At 37.4% G+C, this 23,438-nt stretch overlaps 1 protein-coding gene across 2 annotated transcripts in view; it reads left to right on the forward strand.

The window, feature by feature from the left end:
• The window catches only part of LOC145725449 (nephrin-like), a 378,014-nt gene that overhangs the window by 197,807 nt on the left and 156,769 nt on the right, over positions 1-23,438 (forward strand). For both annotated transcript variants that reach the window (XR_014177277.1, XM_081974215.1), the window contains exons 3-5: positions 14,519-14,646; positions 21,454-21,554; positions 21,608-21,815. Coding sequence is in view for 1 of the 2 variants with exons in the window: in XM_081974215.1 (XP_081830341.1) it covers positions 14,519-14,646; positions 21,454-21,554; positions 21,608-21,815 (437 nt within the window). In the remaining variant the exon portion in view is untranslated. The remainder of the gene's footprint in view (positions 1-14,518; positions 14,647-21,453; positions 21,555-21,607; positions 21,816-23,438) is intronic.

Consider the following 23,438-nt stretch of genomic DNA (forward strand, 5'->3'; position numbering starts at 1 on the left):
CAGAGGCCTCTGGCACGTAGTAAGCTTAAGAAGGTTTCAGAGGCCTCTGGCAATACAAAATGGTTGCCAGAGGCCTCTGGCACGTTAAAAACCATTCATAGTAAGCTTAAGAAGGTTTCAGAGGCCTCTGGCAATTCAAAATGGCTGCCAGAGTCCTCTGGCACGTTAAAAACAATTCATAGTAAGCTTAAGAAGGTTTCAGAGGCCTCTGGCAATACAAAATGGCTGCTAGAGGCTTCTGGCACGTTAAAAACCATTCATAGTAAGCTTAAGAAGGTTTCAGAGGCCTCTGGCAATACAAAATGGCTGCTAGAGGCTTCTAGCACGTTAAAAACAATTCATAGTAAGCTTAAGAAGGTTTCAGAGGCCTCTGGCAATACAAAATGGCTGCCAGAGGCCTCTGGCACGTTAAAAACAATTCATAGTAAGCTTAAGAAGGTTTCAGAGGCCTCTGGCAATACAAAATGGCTGCCAGAGGCCTCTGGCACGTTAAAAACCATTCATAGTAAGCTTAAGAAGGTTTCAGAGGCCTCTGGCAATTCAAAATGGCTGCCAGAGTCCTCTGGCACGTTAAAAACAATTCATAGTAAAAGCTTAAGAAGGTTTCAGAGGCCTCTGGCAATACAAAATGGCTGCTAGAGGCTTCTAGCACGTTAAAAACAATTCATAGTAAGCTTAAGAAGGTTTCAGAGGCCTCTGGCACGTTAAAAACAATTCATAGTAAGCTTAAGAAGGTTTCAGAGGCCTCTGGCAATACAAAATGGCTTCCAGAGGCCTCTGGCACGTTAAAAACCATTCATAGTAAGCTTAAGAAGGTTTCAGAGGCCTCTGGCAATACAAAATGGTTGCCAGAGGCCTCTGGCACGTTAAAAACCACTCATAGTAAGCTTAAGAAGGTTTCAGAGGCCTCTGGCAATACAAAATGGCTGCCAGAGACCTCTGGCACGTTAAAAACAATTCATAGTAAGCTTAAGAAGGTTTCAGAGGCCTCTGGCAATACAAAATGGCTGCTAGAGGCTTCTGGCACGTTAAAAACCATTCATAGTAAGCTTAAGAAGGTTTCAGAGGCCTCTGGCAATTCAAAATGGCTGCCAGAGTCCTCTGGCACGTTAAAAACAATTCATAGTAAGCTTAAGAAGGTTTCAGAGGCCTCTGGCAATACAAAATGGCTGCTAGAGGCTTCTGGCACGTTAAAAACCATTCATAGTAAGCTTAAGAAGGTTTCAGAGGCCTCTGGCAATACAAAATGGCTGCTAGAGGCTTCTAGCACGTTAAAAACAATTCATAGTAAGCTTAAGAAGGTTTCAGAGGCCTCTGGCAATACAAAATGGCTGCCAGAGGCCTCTGGCACGTTAAAAACAATTCATAGTAAGCTTAAGAAGGTTTCAGAGGCCTCTGGCAATACAAAATGGCTGCCAGAGGCCTCTGGCACGTTAAAAACCATTCATAGTAAGCTTAAGAAGGTTTCAGAGGCCTCTGGCAATACAAAATGGCTGCCAGAGGCCTCTGGCACGTTAAAAACAATTCATAGTAAGCTTAAGAAGGTTTCAGAGGCCTCTGGCAATACAAAATGGTTGCCAGAGGCCTCTGGCACGTTAAAAACCATTCATAGTAAGCTTAAGAAGGTTTCAGAGGCCTCTGGCAATTCAAAATGGCTGCCAGAGTCCTCTGGCACGTTAAAAACAATTCATAGTAAGCTTAAGAAGGTTTCAGAGGCCTCTGGCAATACAAAATGGCTGCTAGAGGCTTCTGGCACGTTAAAAACCATTCATAGTAAGCTTAAGAAGGTTTCAGAGGCCTCTGGCAATACAAAATGGCTGCTAGAGGCTTCTAGCACGTTAAAAACAATTCATAGTAAGCTTAAGAAGGTTTCAGAGGCCTCTGGCAATACAAAATGGCTGCCAGAGGCCTCTGGCACGTTAAAAACAATTCATAGTAAGCTTAAGAAGGTTTCAGAGGCCTCTGGCAATACAAAATGGCTGCCAGAGGCCTCTGGCACGTTAAAAACCATTCATAGTAAGCTTAAGAAGGTTTCAGAGGCCTCTGGCAATTCAAAATGGCTGCCAGAGTCCTCTGGCACGTTAAAAACAATTCATAGTAAAAGCTTAAGAAGGTTTCAGAGGCCTCTGGCAATACAAAATGGCTGCTAGAGGCTTCTAGCACGTTAAAAACAATTCATAGTAAGCTTAAGAAGGTTTCAGAGGCCTCTGGCACGTTAAAAACAATTCATAGTAAGCTTAAGAAGGTTTCAGAGGCCTCTGGCAATACAAAATGGCTTCCAGAGGCCTCTGGCACGTTAAAAACAATTCATAGTAAGCTTAAGAAGGTTTCAGAGGCCTCTGGCAATACAAAATGGCTGCTAGCGGCTTCTGACACGTTAAAAACAATTCATAGTAAGCTTAAGAAGGTTTCAGAGGCCTCTGGCAATTCAAAATGGCTGCCAGAGGCCTCTGGCACGTTAAAAACAATTCATAGTAAGCTTAAGAAGGTTTCAGAGGCCTCTGGCAATTCAAAATGGCTGCCAGAGGCCTCTGGCACGTTAAAAACAATTCATAGTAAGCTTAAGAAGGTTTCAGAGGCCTCTGGCAATACAAAATGGCTGCTAGAGGCTTCTGGCACGTTAAAAACAATTCATAGTAAGCTTAAGAAGGTTTCAGAGGCCTCTGGCAATACAAAATGGCGGCCAGAGGCCTCTGGCACGTTAAAAGCAATTCATAGTAAGTTTAAGAAGGCTTCAGAGGCCTCTGGCAATACAAAATGGCTGCTAGAGGCTTCTGGCACGTTAAAAACAATTCATAGTAAGCTTAAGAAAGTTTTTTTCCGCACCGGATCCGGTAAAGTTACTTTTCTGCATTGCAAGATCAATTTACAATAAATGTATAAAAACATTAGTTTACATATGTTTTAAAATAAGTAGCATGCTCTCTGCTTCCAGGCAGCATGTCGCAAGTGGCATGCTACTTTGGTGTGAAAGCTCACTTAGAGTTTTTATTCCTTTTTAGGTTAAGTTTTAGTAATGTCTTTTTCCTTTTTTTATATAATACATGCATTTGTATTTATTTGTTTGTTGATCAGCTTTGTCACCGAGAATTATTTCTTCGGACAATAAAGCATATTGATTGATTGATGCAGCTGTACCATGCAGTCTTCCATTGTCGAATCGTACGTGGCATTCTATTTTGGGGTACGTTGCCTCATGCCCTGCGTGTGTCAGAAAGGAATAGTGAGATGTATTGCTTTTACCAAGCCTATCGACATAACAGTGGTCTTCTTGCTATTCGATCACCCGTTTTGCGGGTATCGTGAAATTGTGAACTGTAATCTGTGAGATCTTTCCATATCTGCCTGCCTTCAGCGGCTTTGAAACATTTGTTGAGTAGTACTCCGGTTTCCCTAACAATGTGGTCCACATGTCTTGTTCGTGATCTACCTTGGCCTCGTGTTTCTTGTTCCTACCCCTGGACGGTGACTCCAATCCGTTTCTTTGGACGATATATCCAAAAAAGGATATTATTCGTTCGGAAACGGTGGTGCACAGTCTTGTTTTGATCTTCAATTGACAGTTCCCTGCAGAAGAGTGTTGAGGCCCCAAGAAAGCGCCTCCTGATAGACGACCAGCGATGGCAGACTCCTAATAGGTGGTATGATGTTTCCTCCGCCGTTCCACATTGTGAACAAACCAATCTATCACCAATTCCTAGTAGATGCAAATGTCTATTTAGGCCACAGTGGCCTGTCAGAACCGCAACCAGTGTTTTTAAGGCCCAGCGACTCCTTGACAACCATTTGGATTTTGCCTTGGCATCGGTTGGGATTCCAATCAATTCCTTGGCTTGTCTGCACTCTTCCGCCTTTCTCCACGTCTCTGTGGTACATTTAATCGCCCAGTCACTTAGTGCGCTTGCTACCTGTCTGTTGCTTAATCCTATGTGAGGTTCGGCAGTTATTGGACTGTCAGAAGACTCGAGCCGGGCCAGTGCATTGGCCCGCTCGTTTCCCGCAAACCCCATATGTACCGGAATCCACACTAGGTTTACCTGCTTCTGCTCTGCCACTTTGTTCAGGGCATCCCAGCATTCCTGAATCAGTCTGTTGTCCATCCTGGCACTATAAAGTGTCTTTAGGACTGTCGGAGTAGATCTCGATCACTCCCTGTCGTCCTTCTGTAACTTCCTTGCTTGTGGCGACCTCGAGGATTGCAAACAATTCCGCCTGAAAAATGGTCTTACTTAACGAATCTAATCTTGGCAGACAGGGCAATGTCATGACTTCCAAATCTTGGTAAGCTTTGCCATGGCTTCTTTTGCAACCGCTGATCGCTGAGCTCTGAATCCCCCTAAATTTGTTTTAAGCAATCCCAGATACACAAATTGATTAACCACAGCTATACCATTTATTTCCTAGGTTTCTAGTCGATAATCATTATTTTTGTCTTTGATCTGTTAACAGTCAACCTTGCCTCCTGACTAGCCATCGCGACTCGCTGTAACAGTTTTGTTAGTTCTTGCGCGTTGCTGGCAAATAAAGTCGTATCGTCAGCATATCTAAGATTATTGATTGTTCTCCTCCCACGGAAATTCCTCCTTCCCAGCCCTCTGTAGCTTACGGTTAATACACTCCACCCTGTTTTAAAACTTTTCTCAAAGAATAGCTATTTAACAAGAAGGGACAGTTGGTGTGATTTTTTGGCTGATCTCGGTTTCCCTTTGGTAGGAAACATGTTGCCCGTTGTCTCTTATCTTAATTTATTTTGAAATAAAAATTACATCCAATTTTCAGTCTCAAATATAAACTAATTTCTTATAATCATTATTTACTTCTTTGTTTAACTAACTGATGTTTAAAGTCTGATGATAAGAAATTTTTAATTGACTAATTTTGTGCAAATGTCTTTAATTAAAAACAAACCAGAACCTACAAGTTAGTTCATAAATTTTTAAGCTATAAAGTGTTCATCGCCACTTAAAAGTTGCATTTAGAGTCAGGCGAACCGCTATTTAAGTTTCAAATTCGACTTTAAACTTTCAAACAAAACTAATCTGAACTGTATATTCTTCGCTTGGTTTTAGAATTAAACGCTTAGCTCCTTGTGGAAATAATAATTAAACTAGCTGGAATGTGGTCTCAACTTTACCTTGTGGTGGAAAATGAGTCCAGGCGAGAACCGTAAATTTACACAAAATTAAAAATTGTTTTATGTTGTTGCTCAACTTCCACTTTCTAACTAGTTCGTATAATAATTTATACCATTCTATCTCAGCCGGCAAAAATATTTTTACTTAAAAATCCGAAGATTTGAGAAAAGAGAACGGTTTCTATTTAAAAAGTTTTTCCAACATCTGCTCCAGTTTCTGCAACGAATTTTCGTACCCTCACACCTGTAGAACCGAGTTCCTATAACAAACTATCAAACAACTTTAAAAGTTTTATTAAAGAGCTTGTTTTATACTTGCAAATAAGACGAGGGCGGTGAAACAATGGCAAAGTAAACACCCTTTATTTTGAATATAAACTACGGACTCTGATTTGACATAAATGAATATAAAGAGATCCCGAATGAGATGCTAGTTGAATTTCTAAAATTATTATTCCTCCATCTGCTGACTTAATTTCGGTGAGATTTGAAAGGGATATATTATATGTACGCTGGAAATCTGAAACTTTCAAGCAAAACATTCGTATCGTATACAGTTTGTCTTAAATTGCTTTTCCAGTTTTAGGAGAGTGGATCAAGTGGCAGTATATCATATTTATTGGAAATTACTGTTCTGACAGATCGGAGAGAAACAAATCATTCAATATACGAACGTTGCATCACAGTTGGTATTGATAGACACGATATGAATTTATAGCCATATTTTGGAGTAACTTTTTAATAGTGTATGAAACACATAAGCAATGTCATTTAAGTCACATCTTTCCATTTTTTTACTAGGATATTTTCAGAATTTTGTAAAAAAACATTATAAAATCAAGTACAGTCAGGGAGAAAAGTAGTGTCAAAGTTTAAAGTGTCAGAAAGGCAGTCAAGAATAAAATCGCGTGTAAAACCCACTTGGAGTGGAAAAATGACAGTTTTAAGTACATTTTTGGAATCCTTACTAAATCTCCTATCTAATAATAAAAAAAACACCAGAAAATTGAGTACAGTTAGAGAGAAAAGTAGTGTCAAAGTTTAAAGTGTCAAAAACACAGTTTGAAAGGACAGTCAGAGACAAAATTACATGTAAAACCCACATGGAGTGAGAAAATGACAGTTTTAAGTACATTTTTGAAATCCTCACTAAATTTCCTATAAGATGACATAAAAAAACATTATAAAATCAAGTACAGTCAGGGAGAAAAGTGGTGTCAAAGTTTAAATTGTCAGAAAATTTTAAAAGACAGTCAGGAACAAAATCGCTAGTAAAACTCACTTGGAAAGAGAAAGTGACAGTTTTACCCACATTTTTGGAATCCTCATTAAATATCCTATCTAATGACACTAAAAAACACTTAAAAATCAAGTACAGTCAGGAAGAAAAGTGGTGTCAAAGTTTAAAGTGTCAAAAACACAGTTTGAAAGGACAGTCAGAGACAAAATTACATGTAAAACCCACATGGAGTGAGAAAATGACAGTTTTAAGTACATTTTTGAAATCCTCTCTAAATTTCCTATAAGATGACATAAAAAACACCAGGAAATTGAGTACAGTCAGGAAGAAAAGTGGTGTCAAAGTTTGAACTGCCAGAAAGACACTTTTAAAAGACAGTCAGGAACAAAATCACTTGTAAAACCCACTTGGAGTAATAAAATGACAGTTTTAAGAACATTTTCGGAATCCTCATTAAATTTCCTATCCAATGACATGAAAAAACATTATAAAATCAAGTACAGTCAGGGAGAAAAGTGGTGTCAAAGTTTAAATTGTCAGAAAATTTTAAAAGACAGTCAGGAACAAAATCGCTAGTAAAACTCACTTGGAGAGAGAAAGTGACAGTTTTACCCACATTTTTGGAATCCTCATTAAATTTCCTATCTAATGACACTAAAAAACACTTAAAAATCAAGTACAGTCAGGAAGAAAAGTGGTGTCAAAGTTTAAAGTGTCAGAAAGACAGTCAAGAACAAAATCACTTGTAAAACCCACTTGGAGAGACAAAATGACAGTTTTAAGCACATTTTTGGAATCCCCATTAAATTTCCTATCTAATGACGTAAAAAAACACCAGGAAATTGAGTACAGTGAGGAAGAAAAGTAGTGTCAAAATTTGAACTGCCAGAAAGACAGTTTGAAAGAACACTCAGTTTTGAACCTAAATCACTGCTTGATTTGACAAGTGACGCCAAAATGTCATAGAAGACAAAAGACAGAGCAGATTACAAGCTTTCCAAAAATGTCATAACATGAGTTGATTGATTACACCGTTCGGCCGCTAGAGGGCGTCAAAATTCCTTCACCACAAAATCACAAATTTTGTGACACTCGCTGCTTTGACCCTAAATTACTCCCTTATTTGACAAGATACGTCAAAACGTCATAGAAAACAAAAGACAGAGCAGATTGCAAGCTTTCCAAAAATGTCATAACATGAGTTGATTGGTCACACCGTTTGGCCGCTAGAGGGCGCTCAAGCGCCACAACAATTTTTCCGTAAATCGCCCGTAAAAAACAGCATTTTTTAAGGGACCGATCCTAGCTGGTGACGTCACAATCGCAAAGGGCCTTCCAGAGACAGTTTTAATGTTAATTTTACAAATGTCAATTTTGTTGAATAAATTTACTGAAATAACCCTCCTGATCATTTTCCATTTGAAATTTGGCCGATCGTACAAATGTCAATTTAGTAACCCAAATTTAGAATATCTTTCCTAATAATAAGTTTAAGATAAGTTTTCCACTGCAAGTTTGACCTTAAAATAGTTATTTTCCTAACAAGTGTGGAAAGTGTTCATTCGCACACACTTCTACCGATTTTGCAATTGAAAAGCTTAATTTTCGGTACCTTCTTCTTCAGGTACAGGTATTTCTTGGCATTCTGCTTCTTGTAGCATTTTTCCTGTTTCATAGTTCTTATTAAACAGGATTGTCGCAGGATCCAAATATTGCTCTTCAATCAGCTTAAGCACTCAGCATCTGCTCGTGTTCTTCTTTTAAAATAATTGGTCCAGTTTCATTTTGAGTGTTTGAAATTATTTCTTCTCTCTTTCGTCCACCAGGATCTATGATTTTTGCTTTAAATCACTTCGAGTAAACTCTTTAGTAGATTTGCATTTGTATTTGATGTCCTTCTGTACTAGTTTATATTTTCGTCTGTATTTTTCAGGTTTCTTCTCTTCTCCATAAGCATCAATATTTCATCAGTGAGTCCTTTTGAATTTTTAGGTTTTAGGTTCCTTCTGCAGGGTTCCATAATGGATGTTTTAAGAATCTGCCACATGTCCTGTGATTAACGCTGGGTTGTCGTCACTAATTTATATTGAGACCCATGTTTTTACTGCATTGCCCGACAGCCAAAACATATCTCACAAATCCTCCATGTTATATGCAATTAGAACTGTGTCGTCCGCATAACGAATATTGTTGACCCATACACCATTCACCTTAACGCCCACGTTGCGTTCTTCTAGGGTTTCCTGAAATATGGCTTCAGAATATAAATTGAAGATAAGTGGGGAGAGAACACACCCTTGTCTGGCTCCTCTACAAATTGGTCTTGCTTCTGTGAGATCGTTACCAACTCTGACTTCAGCCATTGGGTTCCAGTACAGGCTTTGAATGCAGTGGATGTCTCTTTGGTCTATGTCCAATCTATTTAGGATTTGGATCAGTTTATGATGTTGGACTCTATCGAACGCCTTTTCATAATCCATGAAACACAGCATTAGGTCCTTTCTCTGATCGTTGCAGTTCTGAATCAGTACTTGAGTCGCAACTAATGCTTCTCTCGTGCCTAAACTTCGTCTGATTCCAAATTACGTGGATCCGATGTTTCTTTCGCACTTTATTGATATTCTGTAGTGGATAATCTTAAGGAATATCTTCGATCGATCTATTTTGCGATTCAATGCATTATTATGAAAAAACTAATTAACAAAATGCAGTGTTGCAAACTGCTTAAGCTAAGAAAATTAGTAGATACAAAAAGACAACAATTAAAAATACCTTCAGTGAAACGTAAATCAAAATTTGAATGCCAAACCTATACCTCCTATACTAGTAAAGGGTAGAAAATGCAAACCATCGTGTGGCCCTTTAGAGCTTATTATGGTGGGTTTTGGATCAGTAACAAACTGATGTCAGTTATCCTCGATAAATTACCTTAATCGGACGGCTTAGCTGTGGTAGCAATTAGAGCGAAATTTGCACCGAGCTTTAGACAATAACCATAACAAACTGATGGAATTCAAATTGGACAGAGAAAGGCAATTAGCCAGTCATATTGAGCTGTCAATAAGCAGCCCGAATCTTCACTTTTCATCTTGTAAAACCCCCCTTAACATTTTCTTTTCTAGCCTAATCCGTGTCGTAAAGTCGTATAACAAGGGATAAACTGACTTGATTAATGAATTTCGTCTCTTTTATCTCCATTTTTGCCGTGAGAACATGCATAATAACACGATAACCTGATAATAAATGACTCCTTTAAATTTGTAATGAGACTCAACGACGGGATTTCAGACAATGTAGCGATTAATTAACTTTTATCGGAAAATCGCGTCCACGTCATCCATCAAAGGGTTTTTTGTTGTTCGGGACGAGTTATTTTTAAATCAGCAGGGTCAGAGAGATCGCCAGAATCAGTGCGAAGGGTTGAGTGACAAGACCCTTGACTCGAGTATCCATTAGCGAATGTGTAACCCTAACAATTCAAGTTTGAATGCAGCCAGTGTTCCAAAAGCTATTCAAGCTATAATGTTGTTCGGTGTCAAAATTTTTAGGAAATAACGGAATCTGTGGTTACATAAATCATTTTGCATTGTTTTTAAACTTAATTTAGGAAGATTTTACGGAAACTAAAAAAGGAAAGTGGAATCGAACATACATATGACCCAAAGAGCAGCAAAGTGTATTATGTAGTACTAATTCACCAGAAATATCAACAAAACCTCCAAAATTCGAGAGGATGCACCAAAAAAGTGATAATTTGTTCAAACAACTTTAACGCCCTCTAGCGGCCAAACAGTCTGACCTATCAACTCAAGTAGGATATTTTTAGGAAGTTCATTTCATTGGCTGTCCATCGACATAAAAAAAAACATATAAAGTGCCACAAATACGCGTGTTATTTACGATTTAGTGACAGGGTGCACCAGAAACATTTTTTGACTGTTTTAGGGCTAATTTGACAATGGAAAATTAGGAAAAGCACGGTCACGTGACCTACAAGGCCTACCGCGGAAATCGCTTGAATAACTGTTTTTGCAAACGACAATTTTCGCAAGGGTCAAATTTGCCTGAAACACCGCCACTATCCTAATGGATTTTGCGTTATGCTGGCCACTTAGTGCAAGCGAAAATCAACTTTGTCATTTTTTATCTACAATCTTGCTACGGGCCCTGGATTTGACAATCACTGTGCTAGGTTTGTGCCAAATATCAGGACCGTACCTGCCCGATTTAAAAAAAAAAAAATCAAACAAACACGACAAATCACAAAAACCAAGAAAAAACAGTTGTCTGGTATGAATGGAAATTGAAATTGTTTCGGGGACTGAAAATATCAAATTTAAAGAAAAATATCTGAGAAACAGATTTATATGGCATGAAATATGTCTAAATTCCGAAAATGTACAGGGTGTCCCATTTAAAATAAATAGCAGTTGATATCTACTTCTGAGATATCAACTGCTGATTCTACTTAAAAATTTCAAGAAAATTTAAGAGGAAAATAGCTGAAAAATCCACATGAAAAACAACCTTTTACTTAATTTACTATTGAAAATTGCAATTGTCAAAATCTTGTCAGTGCTGGAAACATGTCAATATAAGTAGCCTAAAGATATCGTTTTTTCCGTCACGAACAGAGTTCTCGGCAAGTGACAGCTGTCAATCTGGGCACAATTGTTGTGCTAGATTAGATTGACATCTGTCAAAAATTTCACCTTAATTCCCCTACTAGTTTCTGAGATATGACACGACAAAGTTTTTAGATGACAAGTTTTCTTGACTTGTATGGGTAAGTGACAGCTGTCACATTTCCAGACACTAGTAGATTAGTTTGACAGCTGTTATTAGTCAAAACTGACATTTGAATCCTTCAGACTGTCCAAATGGATATCAGAAACCTTTTACTTTATTTTCTACGAAAATGACTGAACAAATTGCTTTCCTGTCTTGAACTTGTCAAGATTTAACGTTGGCAGTCCTAGAATTGTCAAATAATGCCTTTGACCACTCAAAATTGTCTTCAAATTGTCAAAATTGGTCAAAATCTTGGCAGTGGTGGACACGTGTCACAATAAGTAGCTCAAAGTGTTATAAATCGTTTTTCTGTTATGAACAGAGTGGTAGGCAAGTGACAGCTGTCAATCTTGGCACTAAGGCCCGGTTGTACAATCGCAGTTTACAGACTGGTTCAGTTGAACTGCAACTGGTAGTTAAACTTTCCCAAGATACGCATTGCTGTCAAAATGACATTTGACTTGAACCAAGTTCAAATGCTGAACCACCACTGTACAACTGGGCCTAAATAGACGGATTGTAGTGGCAAACTTGACAGTTAATCTAAGTTTGTTCACGACCTATAACATAAACTATCTGTTATAGGTCGTGAACATTTGCTGAAAATGATGAATTCTACAATTAGGAATCAGCAGCAGGTGTCATCAGCATAGCGGATATTATTGATGATTTCACCGTTAACTCTAACTAACTAACCGTGTTTTTTAGAGCCTCTTTGAAAACGCTGTCTGAATTGAACAGGAGCGACGACAGTATGCAACCCTATCGTACACCTCTTTTGATGTCAATGTATTCTGTCTGCCTATTTTCAACTCTGACTGTAGCTTTTTGGTCCCAATAGAGGTTAGCGATAATTCTGATGTCTTTTCCATCCAGTCCAATATCTGTTAACATCTCTATCATTTTTCCATGCTGGCAAAAGCCTTGGTGTAATCCAAGATACGTCGCAGTTTACGTCTCTGTACCGCTGAACCAAGACCTGGACTGCAAACAATACTTCCTGCGTTCCCACTCCCTCTCTGTACCCGAATTGTGTTTCTCCGTTGTTTCCTTCACATTTTTATATATCCGCGCATGAATGATCTTGACAAATACTTTAAGTACATGGCACATCAGGCTAATGGTGCGGAAGTCCTCGCACGATTTTGCATTGTGTGTCTTAGGCAATGTAATAAAGGTGGATGCAAGCCATCTTTCTGGGATTGATCCGGTATTATAAATGCTATCTTCTTCCATAATTTTAAAAATTTCAGATGGTATTTCATCTGGGCCCGTTGCTTTTCCGTTCTTCATGAGTTTAATTGCCTGCTTTACTTCTGATATGGTGATTTGTGGACCTTCAACAGTATCAAAAATTGTTTTTTCCGGTCGTTGTTCATCCTCAAAACGATGTTCAGTATATTTTTCCCATACTCTTGATATGTCATTTATTTCAAGCACAATATTACCATTCTCGTCAGATACATTTCCAAAAGCTCCTAGTCTAAACCGGCGCGTGACTTCTTTGATCTTTTGAAGTGTATTGAATATGTCATCTTTCTTATTTAGATTTCACTGCACTTTTCGGTCATCCACTTTGCTTTGGCTTCTCGCATCTTTTTTCGGATGCTCGTGTGAGTTGTCCGGTATTCTTGAGTATTATTCGATTTAACTCTCCGTCTCTCTTCCATGAGATTCATAATTTCGTCAGTCATCCACTCTTTCCTCTTCTGTCTCGAGGTATCAGGCTTTAAAAAACGGTTGCTAACTTCATTTATTCTTGTTTCCCTTGTATTCCATGTTCAGGAATGGATGCATGTATGTCTTTCAATTCAGATGTTAAAGCATCCTTTACTTCCTCTCGGATTTCAGGGTTGTTGAGTTTTTCGATGTCATATTTCTTGAACCTTCTCTGTGGCAGCGTCTTTTTTAGTTTGGTCTTCAGTTGACACACCAATAGGTTGTGGTCAGAGGGAACATCAGCCCGCGGGCATGTCAAATCTGGTTTCTTACTATATTTCCAGGTTTGTGCGCAGGTGATTTCCATGTATACAACCGTCTAGATGGTAGTTTACAAAATGTGTTACTAACAACTAGTTTTTCCTCTCTGCAAAATTGAACCAATCTATCATCTCTTCGGTTTCTCTGCCCAGTCCGTAGAGCCCTACTAGTTTATCTTCTGCTCCATTACCGATTTTCGCAATGAAGTCCCCCATGATAATAGTGGCATCTCTCTTTTTCACGTTCTTCATCACTACCCCAATCTGACTGTAGAAGTCTTCAATCTCTTCTTCACTCTTCTCCACGGTAGGAGCGAATACCTGAACTATGTTTATATTGAATAACGTTCCTCTGATTGTCTGATACATCCGATAACCGCCGATTGAATGCTATTGTTGACTATAATACCAACTCCATTTTCGTGTCGCTTTCCTGTGTTACCAGTGTAATAAATTTGATGATTCTCCATGTTATACTTTCCTGACCCCCATTCATTTCGCTCACACCGAGGATGTCAATCTGTATTCTTCTCATCTCTTCTCATTTTCAGGGTTTGTTCGTTTTTCAATTTTCAGGAATTTCGCTGGATGACGACCTGGGAAGCCTTGCGATCTCTTCCCCTGCCGGATCTTGATATCCGAGATTCATAATCAATAACTTTTTTCACTTCGCCACAACTTTCAATGATTTTTCCTGGAAAACTCTTTCGAGTCTTTAATGCAGTAGTTTTCCGGTGCTTTCTGCATCCTTATGCCATTGATCTTTCCTGATTCATGTGCCTTTTGGGATGATTTCTCATCCCAGGGACAAAAGAGTGCCCTTACCTCAATTTGTTCTTCCACCCTACGAACAGAGGTGAGGTTGGCATTTGAGCGAAGATATATTAATATTGCTTCTCCCCTTAACCCCCTTGGATTAACCTTAATTTTTTAAAAAACACAAAATGTTAGCACAAATGAAACTTTTTCCTAGGATACTACTATTACATGTACTTTGTGCATGCAAAGGTATTCGCAATTGTCGTTCAAACTTAAAAAACGTCCCGTAATTACTCCCTTTTAATAAGATTTTCCTTAATTAATCCCTAATCGCCGAGTCACTAGGTTAATTACTATTTTATAATAAGGTCCTGTAACTAACAGTTGTGTAAATTATCGATCAATTATTTCCTGCAAAAACCCCAATAAATTCGCTGCTCTATGCGAACTTGAAAATAATAGAATATAACATACTCGGGATATCATTTCTTCAGAGAGTAATTTCAGGAAACAATGCCACAATTAATTAACTTTATCCGGCTAGTCGGCCTAAACTGGGCCGATCGTTTTTCATTCGGTTTCGTGTCAGTGAGGTGATTTTTTAATTTGTTTCAGTGCCTCCGAGCAGCGTTCAAGTGAGTGACAACCTGGGGCCCGTGAAAAAGGATGTGACGGAGGCGTATGCGGAAGGCGCCAGTCTAACGCTTATATGTACAGCGACAGGTGGAAAACCTTTAGCTCGGGTAAGTTTTTTTCCCGTAAAAATATTCGTCTTTGAGGTTTTTTTTACAATTGGACAAGGCAACTTTTACTGTATTATTTAACAAAACAGAGAAATTCAGTATGACAGTTTTTGTTCCGTAATATTTAGAGCGTGAATTGTGTCCAAGTAGTTTTCGACCAATTGGTAAAATTTAAATTACTGTACCTACTGGGTAATTAAGTTAAAAATGAAATCACACCTTGAAAGTAATTGGTGATAGTTATTAGTTATTAGTAAAACAGTATATTATTCACGAACATGAAGTTTGCGACACACGCAAAGGCATTGAGTATGTATAATAAACAGTCGTAGAAAAAATAACACATTCATCCATTGCATCAATAATTTTCCACAAATCTTCTTGTATTTGTAGCAACATTCAACTAAACCAAAGTTGGGATGTTTTTTCTAAACGTTTTTGAATTGTGTTAAAGATAACGTTACAGTAACGTCAAAAGTGCTATTGATAGTATAATGTGGCTTTTTGAAATTAAGGTGATAACAACCAAATAAGATCTGTATCGCACATGGAACCAATTCGGGAAGTAATCTTGCACTATACAGGGTGTCGCACGAAAGACATCGATCGATATAAGAAAAACCAGCTAAATCCAATCCAGCTGTTATGACGCCTCCAGTTATACCGGAAGTTCCTACCAACTTGCTTATTTTTAGTGGAACACCCTGAATGTGATTGTATTTTTCTTATACAGGGTGGTCCAGTTTTAAATTTCAATAATTCACCATTCGATAGCCCATCAAAAAATGAGTTAACATACATTATGTAATTTTTCTGAAAAAGGCTTCCTAAGGAAAATACAGTTCTTCAAATTTTACTTTAAAAAATCGTTTTTTTTTTGTCATAACTGTCAGACCGTTGGATCAAATTTGGAACAAGCACTCATGAAATTAATACTCATTATGAATGACGTTTCCCAAAATTCTCCAGAAGCGTAGATACAGGAAGATGGTTTTCATGTTTTTGTCTTATTTTCTAGGTCTTTAGATAGTTTTTAAAAATTACAGTTTCTTTTAAATTTATTGTTCACGATGAAAAATTAATTATCTCTTATACAATTCTAATTTGAAACTTCGTTTACAAGATAATTCAGTTATTACGTTCAAAGACCCAAAACTAACCCAACCCAACTTAAAAATTGTCTTGGAAACGAAAAATTGACTTGAGAAGCCTAAAAAATTTCATTGTAGCCAGTTTTCGTAGTTTTCAAATAAACTGAAATTCTTTAGTTTTGAAAATTGACTTAGAAAAGATAAAAAAATATTTCAGAAGCTTAAAAATTGTTTGTAACCAGTTTTAATACAAATCGAGAGACTTTAGTATGAAAAATTAATTTTTCTAGAATTTTTGAGTACAAATTCACACATTTAAACCTTAAAAATTGACTTGAACACCAAAAAGTGACTATGAACTAATGTAAAGTGACATCAGAAGCTTAAAATTTGCATTTGAACTAAGTTTTCACAATTTGAAGGCAAATTTCAATATTTTAGTCTTGAAAATAGTCTTAGATACAGGACATTGACATTAGATTCATAAAAATTGGAAAAGCAGCTTGGAAAATCGAAGTTATTGACATAGCAAACTTAAAAAAACAATTTTTACATTCTCCTTAGACTTAAAATATCATTCTAAGCTTTTTTACTATTAAATCGACTTCTACACACCTCAGTGCTAAAAATTCAAGTATTTCTTAAAAATCTAGACTGTTTTTAGTGCTTTAAGATGATTCAATTCTATCTTACGACTTATCAGGCTTAAAAGCCAGTTTGGACACTGTCCATAGTCTTGAAAATGTCATTTCAAGCTTCTTCACTATTAAATTGACTTCTACACTCATAGGTACAATAAATTGTAGCATCTCTAAGAAATTCAGACTGTTTTTAGTGCTTTTTAAGACTGAAAAATCGAGTTTAAGACTATTTCCAAAAGTCAAGTTTCTTCAGTAATAAAAGTAAAAAATTTTGGTACCAAATGCTACGATATTAGTCTTGAGAAATAAAATAGTCCGAAAATTTAATTTACTTCTAGTCTTGTTTCAGAAAATTGAGTTGCATACTAATTAAAGCCCTGAAAATAGACTTTTGGACTTTCTTTAGTCCTAGTAAAGTTAGTTCTAGCATTAAACATCAACTTTTAGATTATTTTTAGTAGCAAAAAATGAGTTTCATGTATATACAAATTTTGTCTTGATTTCCGGACTGTTTTTAGTTTTTACCAGGAAGGCAGTCTGAGAAAACGAATTATGAGACTATTCCTAGTAGTTAATAGCAAATTTTTAGACTATTCAGTACACTGAGACTCTCAGACTCTCACAAGTCTTAAATGTTCAGTTTTACACTATAAAACGATTTTTTAAATTGAAATTTGGTGGGCTGTATCTTAGGAAACGTTTTTCAGAAAAATTACATAATACAAGTCAACTTATTTTTTGATTGGTTATCGAATGGTGAATTATTGCCACTTAAAACTGGACCACTGTATAACTCTACATGTCATTTGGTGGGTAATAATCAAAATGGTCATATTTCTCTAACAATAATAAAAATTTTGATTATTATGGCCATAAAAGCTCAGAATTTATCGATGTCAAGAGAACTTTCATCATTATCATCACTCAGCCCTTTGCATCCTCTGCTGGATATAGGCCTCCCTGAATATTTTCTACTATCTCCTGTCTTGAGCGCTCTGCATCAACTTGCTTTCCATCTTCCTAATGTCGTTCGTACCATCCGTCATTCGATCAACATATGTCCCGCCCAGTTTCATTTAAGACTAGTAATTCATGATATAACATCAGTTCTCATTCACAGATCTTCGGTTTGGATATGATCCGTAACGATACCCCAAGAATTATTCTCTCCATATTTCGCTGGGTTATTTTCAGCTTCCTGGAAGAAGGTTAAGGTTTTCACCCCGAGTACCTAACTGAAAACTTTCTATTTTGGCATTTTTACTACAAATACAGTCTTCCATAAACAAGTTTTACCTCTTGCTCACCAACAGCCAAACTTTCACTAGAAACCAGGTTTGTCATGTATTTAATTTTTGAAAAGTTGATTTTTAAACCATTCACAGAGTATACTTCCTGTAGTTCCTGTAGTATCTGACAGTAGTATTATATCGTCTGCAAAGCGTAGAGTTGTTAGGTGTTGACCATCTGTTTATACACTTCTCTCCACAGTGCAGTTTGTTGAAGGCATACTCCAGGACGATGATGAAAACTTCTCTAGCTAGTATATTGATAGTCCACACAGTATTTTTGTAAAGAATTTACGACTGCATCCTTTTCGACCAAGTCTTTCTGAAAATCCACAAAGGCAAGAACGAGTGGTCTGTTGTATTCGTCAGATTTCTTTAATAGAGTTTTGATACTTTGTAAATGGTCATTTAACCCAAAACCAGCACGAAATTCCGCCTGTTCTATTGGTTGGTAGAAATCCAGTCTATTTTCAAACCTTTAAGTTATAATTCTTGTGAATAGTTTGTAAAGAAGACTTAGCAAGCTGATTGGTCTATAATTCTCTAGTTCAGCCATATCTCCTTTTCTATGGAGCATTATTACAGTGGCGCTATACCAGTTGTCTGGTATGGTGTGGTTCAAAAGGTACATATTGAAGAGAGTTTTGATCTTCTATAGTAGGGACGTGCCACCAATCTTAAATGCGTCATCATCATCAAGCTTTGTTATTTTTTTGCCTTTTTTAGTGCTAGTCTTATTTCATCGATGGTGATTTCCGGTAGCTCCTATGACCCTTGATTAACTATTTTCTTCATAGATTTGTAAGTCTCATTAGTAACTATAGGGCAATTTCAATTTTGTGTTATCCAGTAGCTACGAATGTCAGACCCAAAAAACAGCGATGCATCACTGACGAAATACTAGAAGTGGAACAACGAAGAAGACTTAAGCATAATACGATGGAATATAGGAATAAACAAAGGGAGATTAAGAACAAGAACCGGGACGCTGAGGAAAAATGGATGACAGACAGATGCAGAGAAATGGAAGAGCTGGAAAGGAAACATGACATGTTCAACATGTCCAAGAAAGTTAGGGAAGTTTGCTGGCCTATATACTAGGAAAACTCCTAATATGCTGGTTGATAATACAGGCAGACTAATCATGGACGAACATGGGGTTCTTGAAGCCTGGAGTGGATACATAGCTGAACTATTTGATAACAACAGATCAGATCAACCAGACACCACTGATAGCGTGGAAGGTCCAGAAATCCTAAAGTCCGAAGTACTATATAACATACACTCTGCAAAATATAAAAAAGCGACCGGACCAGATGATATTTCAGTGGAACTTTTGAAAATGATCCAAGAAGGCAACATTGGGATTTTAGTTAAACTATTCAATACGGTGTACATCACTGGGGAGATACCAGAAGACTGGCTGAAGTCCGTGATAGCAGTGATTACAGGTTGATAAGTCTTGTGAGCCACACACTAAAAGTGTTCCTTACCATTATTCATAGAAGAATTCGCAACCAATGTGAAAGTGATCTGGACGAAACCCAGTTTGGTTTTTTAAACGCCCTTGGTACCCGGGAAGCAACGTTAGGCAGTGGACAGGACTGAGGACAATGCAAGAACTAATGCATACCATACGTAATAAGGAAGAGTGGACAAATGTGATCGCAAACATCCATTAATGGACACGCAGCAGAAAAAGAACTATGTATCCGACATTAGTACTTTTGATGGTAAAAAAACCAAAATGTCAGTTGATTTTTCAAAGTATGATTTCCCTTAGAATAATATATGGGTTAATCAAATGAGTAACAATGTTTGTTTTTTAGTTTGCTGAAAATCACATTATTGTCGTTAACCTGTTGGCGGTGGAATTCAACCGCTCTCGGTATGCATTTTAGTATTTAATCACGTTCAAATAGTTGGTAAACTAAAATTTGCATTTTTGCGCTCACGTCATTTCCAAACACGAACCGAAACCGTAACACGTAATATTACCCTAGCTGCCATAATTGCGACTACATCGATCGTTTTACGCTATTCTGGACACAATTAAAGTGCAAACAATTAGCAGGGTATCGCTTAATGGCAGGGCAAATTATGGGGAAAATTACTTCAGTTTAGCCACTTTTTACTGAACTAAGAAAGATGAAAATGGAGAAATAGAAAATGAAGACCGCGGAGAACAAAAAGAAGAAGAGAAGGCGAGACGAAACAGGTCGACATGGAAGGAAATGAAAGAGACCAATGTCCAAGAGTGAATTAATACAGGCTGATGATGATAAGGATGAAGATGAAACATAATGAAGATAACGTTTTAGAACTTTAGATAAGACTTACATGTTATTTTTGCAATGGTAGTTTTACTCTGTTGGTTATCTTCTTCTTCTTCTTTAAGTGCCATCTCCTCTCAGAAGGTTGGCAATCATCATGGCTATCCTCACTTTCGATGCTGCAGCTCTAAACAACTCAGTGGAACTACAGTTATACCATCCTCTCAGGTTATTCAACCAAGAGATACGTCTTCTTCCTCTGCTTCTTTTCCCCTGTATCTTTCCCTGCATAATGTTCTGCAACAATACATATTTATCTCCCCTCATCACATGGCCCAGATATTGCAGCTTCCTTATTTTAATTGTGTTTAATATTTCCTTTTCTTTTCTCATTCTTCCCAGTACCTCCTCGTTTGTTACCATGTCCACCCAACTTATTCTCAAGATCCTTCTATATGACCACATCTCGAATGCTTCCAGTCGGTCGCTTATCTCTTTCTTTAACGTCCAGGATTCCATCCCGTACAGCAGCACCGAGAAAACATAGCATCTCAATATTCTGACTCTAAGGTGTAGATTAAGATCTCTACTGCATAACACATTCCTCATTTTATTGAATATGGTTCTGGCCTGTCCAATTCTTGCTTTAATTTCTTCGGTGTACTCATTATCTTCATTAACCGTTGTTCCTAAGTATTTGTATTTGCTAACTTTCTCTATTGGTTTTCCGTTGATCCATAGGTTTTCCTGTTGTTGAGCTGACTTTGTAATGATCATGAATTTGGTCTTTTTGATATTTAAGGTAAGTCCTCCTTCCTCACTGCTCTTCACTACTTGATCAACCAAGCTCTGTAACCCTCTTATTGTTTCGGCAATAAGTATGGTGTCGTCTGCATACCGGATATTGTTAATGGGTATTCCGTTAACCTTTATTCCCGTTGTTGTTTCTTCTAGTGCTCTCTGAATGATTTCCTCCGAATAAAGATTGAACAACAGCGGCGACAGTACGCACCCCTGTCTTACACCGCGTCGTATTATTATTTCCTCTGAGAGTTCCTGTTGGTTATACAATAATTTAACTCAGATGTGACATTGTCGGTTGAGTGAGGAAAATCTTGGAATCGCCCTTCAATTTTTACGCACCTTAACTGCAATATTAATAATGTAAGTAATAAACGAATGAATGTTACCACTGAATCAGTGAATGTTATCTACTAATAATTTTAAGCAAAGCTTCATTCAGCAGTAAGACTTTTTACTCACTAATAACAAAAGGTCTTACGTACGCCTCACTAGTAACAAACTTACCACAACCATCATAATATAGTATACAATAATAATATACGCACTTAGAAAATTACCATTCCTTTCATTCGTGCGTAAAAATGCTTCCTACAATACTAGTAATACACTTTGAATTGATTACTGAACATTGAAGAACTGACACAAAATAAGTCAAAACTCATTAAAATCTTGTTAATTTAAATAATTATTGACTTATCTTTGTTTACAGGTATCATGGTGGAAAAACTCCACATTAATAACAGACGAAACCCAATACTTCCCAGATCGTGCCAAATCTCAAAGTATTTTAAGGATAGAAAAGTTAACCAGGTATTATTCTCCCCAAGTTTTCCCTGTTACTTACTGATTTCTGATTGGTTTAGATCTCACTTACTGACGACTTATAGCTGTGAAGCCAATAACAGCATTCGGCAGCCTCCTTTAGTGGTTCGAATTTCCATAGATATGTACCTGAGGCCTTTGGAGGTCACCCTGATCGGAAATAATCATCATTTTAGTGCTGGAAAACGTTATAACATCACGTGTGAGTCTAGAGGGTCACGACCGCCAGCCATCATATCCTGGTGGAAGGTAAGTCATTGTTGTTTTGATTTTTTTAGTAAAAAAATTAATTGGATCATATATTTCACAATTAGTTTTAATTTGAGCAAACGAGAATTGAATTGAATAACAAGTGAGTTGCTCTCTAAAGTGTTAAAGTGACCATGACTGATTTTGTAATGTACTTTTGATAGCAAACACATCAATTAATGTTACTGAAAATACTACTTCTAATATTATTGATAATTCAACGGAGGTATATAATAGCAATAATGTTTCCTAAGCCTCAAGAAGCAAGAAAACATATACGCCATTGGTAATAACTGTAATGTCACCATAAATAATTATTTTTAGCAACAACACTAATAAATATCTGCCTGAATTTAAACTTTAAACTAGGCATTTGTCAAGTGACTGTGGAATCGATAAGCATCAAATGGTAAATCTTTAGACAAATAGCAAGTTCTTGGCAATTTTTAACTGTAGTAAATGCCTAGGCAAATCACCATATGTCTAAACTTTCCTATACGAGAGACTCCCTTACGATCACGGTAAAGAATAGCTCTACCTATCTCCCAATCAACATCCTGGGAGAAAACCATGTCTCAACCAGATGTAGGGAGTTTCAAAACATGTTTCACAGAACAACTAAAAGCATGCGGACCAGAAGAAATCATAAACAGATGTTATGTTGGAAAGTCAAAGAAGATACTGTCCCAAGTTACAGGAAAAGCTAGGACTTGCTACCAAACAACTAATAGAAAGAAGGAGATCTATGAGAAGCGATTGAATAATCATTACTACACAGTAAAAAAAAACAAACATACTAGTATGAAAAGCCATAAAGCCAAATGATTGAATTCAAGCTGTCCAAACTTGATTTTAGCTTCATAGATTTCCATAATATGTATTGTATCTCCTCCGACTGTTTCCAATATAAACTCTGTTCCGGTATCACTAACCCTGCAATGCTTCACTATCTCCGGTCACCATTAGCTGGTATTGTTCTGCTGAAGGCGAGCTACCTTAATTACTGAAGGTGAATGATGATTTTCAGTCAGCTTTTGCTTCTGATGAACATTAGCTAGACTTTCTCTTCCATAATTCACCATTCCTTTTGGTTTGGGGCACTGATGTTGCTTATATCTTTCTTCACCGCAGCATCGCAAGAATCGTGCAGACCGCTTGCTTTGGTAATTTTGCCTTCTCCTTTCCCATCTTTTCTGTTTCTCTATTCTTCTCGATTTAGGGCAGTAGTTCCAACATTCAAAAGAACGAGAAAATGGATGCGTTTGCACACTATGATTGTTTTGCCTCTTTACTCCACATTTACATTAGCTCCTTTTGTAAGGTCTCCAGTCGGGTTTCCAAGCGATGATTCCAGTCTGATTAGGTTCTTGAATGGCCTGGGCTTGAATATCGATTCCTGTGCTCTGGTGTTCGGCTTCTTACTTGGCGTACTTGTGCATGTCCTCGTGACACTTGCTTTACTGCCTCAAACTCCAAAGCGTAGGTAAGGGCATCATGTAATGTTTTGCACCTGGCTAGTCTTAAAGCTTGCTTAGTATCGCGATCTTTCACGCCTCTTACAAACGCTCTCTTATGTCCTGGGATTGGATAAGCCAGATAAACTAAACGGGCAATGTCAGCTTT

The sequence above is a fragment of the Ips typographus genome, linkage group LG2 (assembly GCF_016097725.1).
Source record: "Ips typographus isolate SLU linkage group LG2, UJ_Ityp_2.0, whole genome shotgun sequence".
Taxonomy (NCBI): domain Eukaryota; kingdom Metazoa; phylum Arthropoda; class Insecta; order Coleoptera; family Curculionidae; genus Ips; species Ips typographus.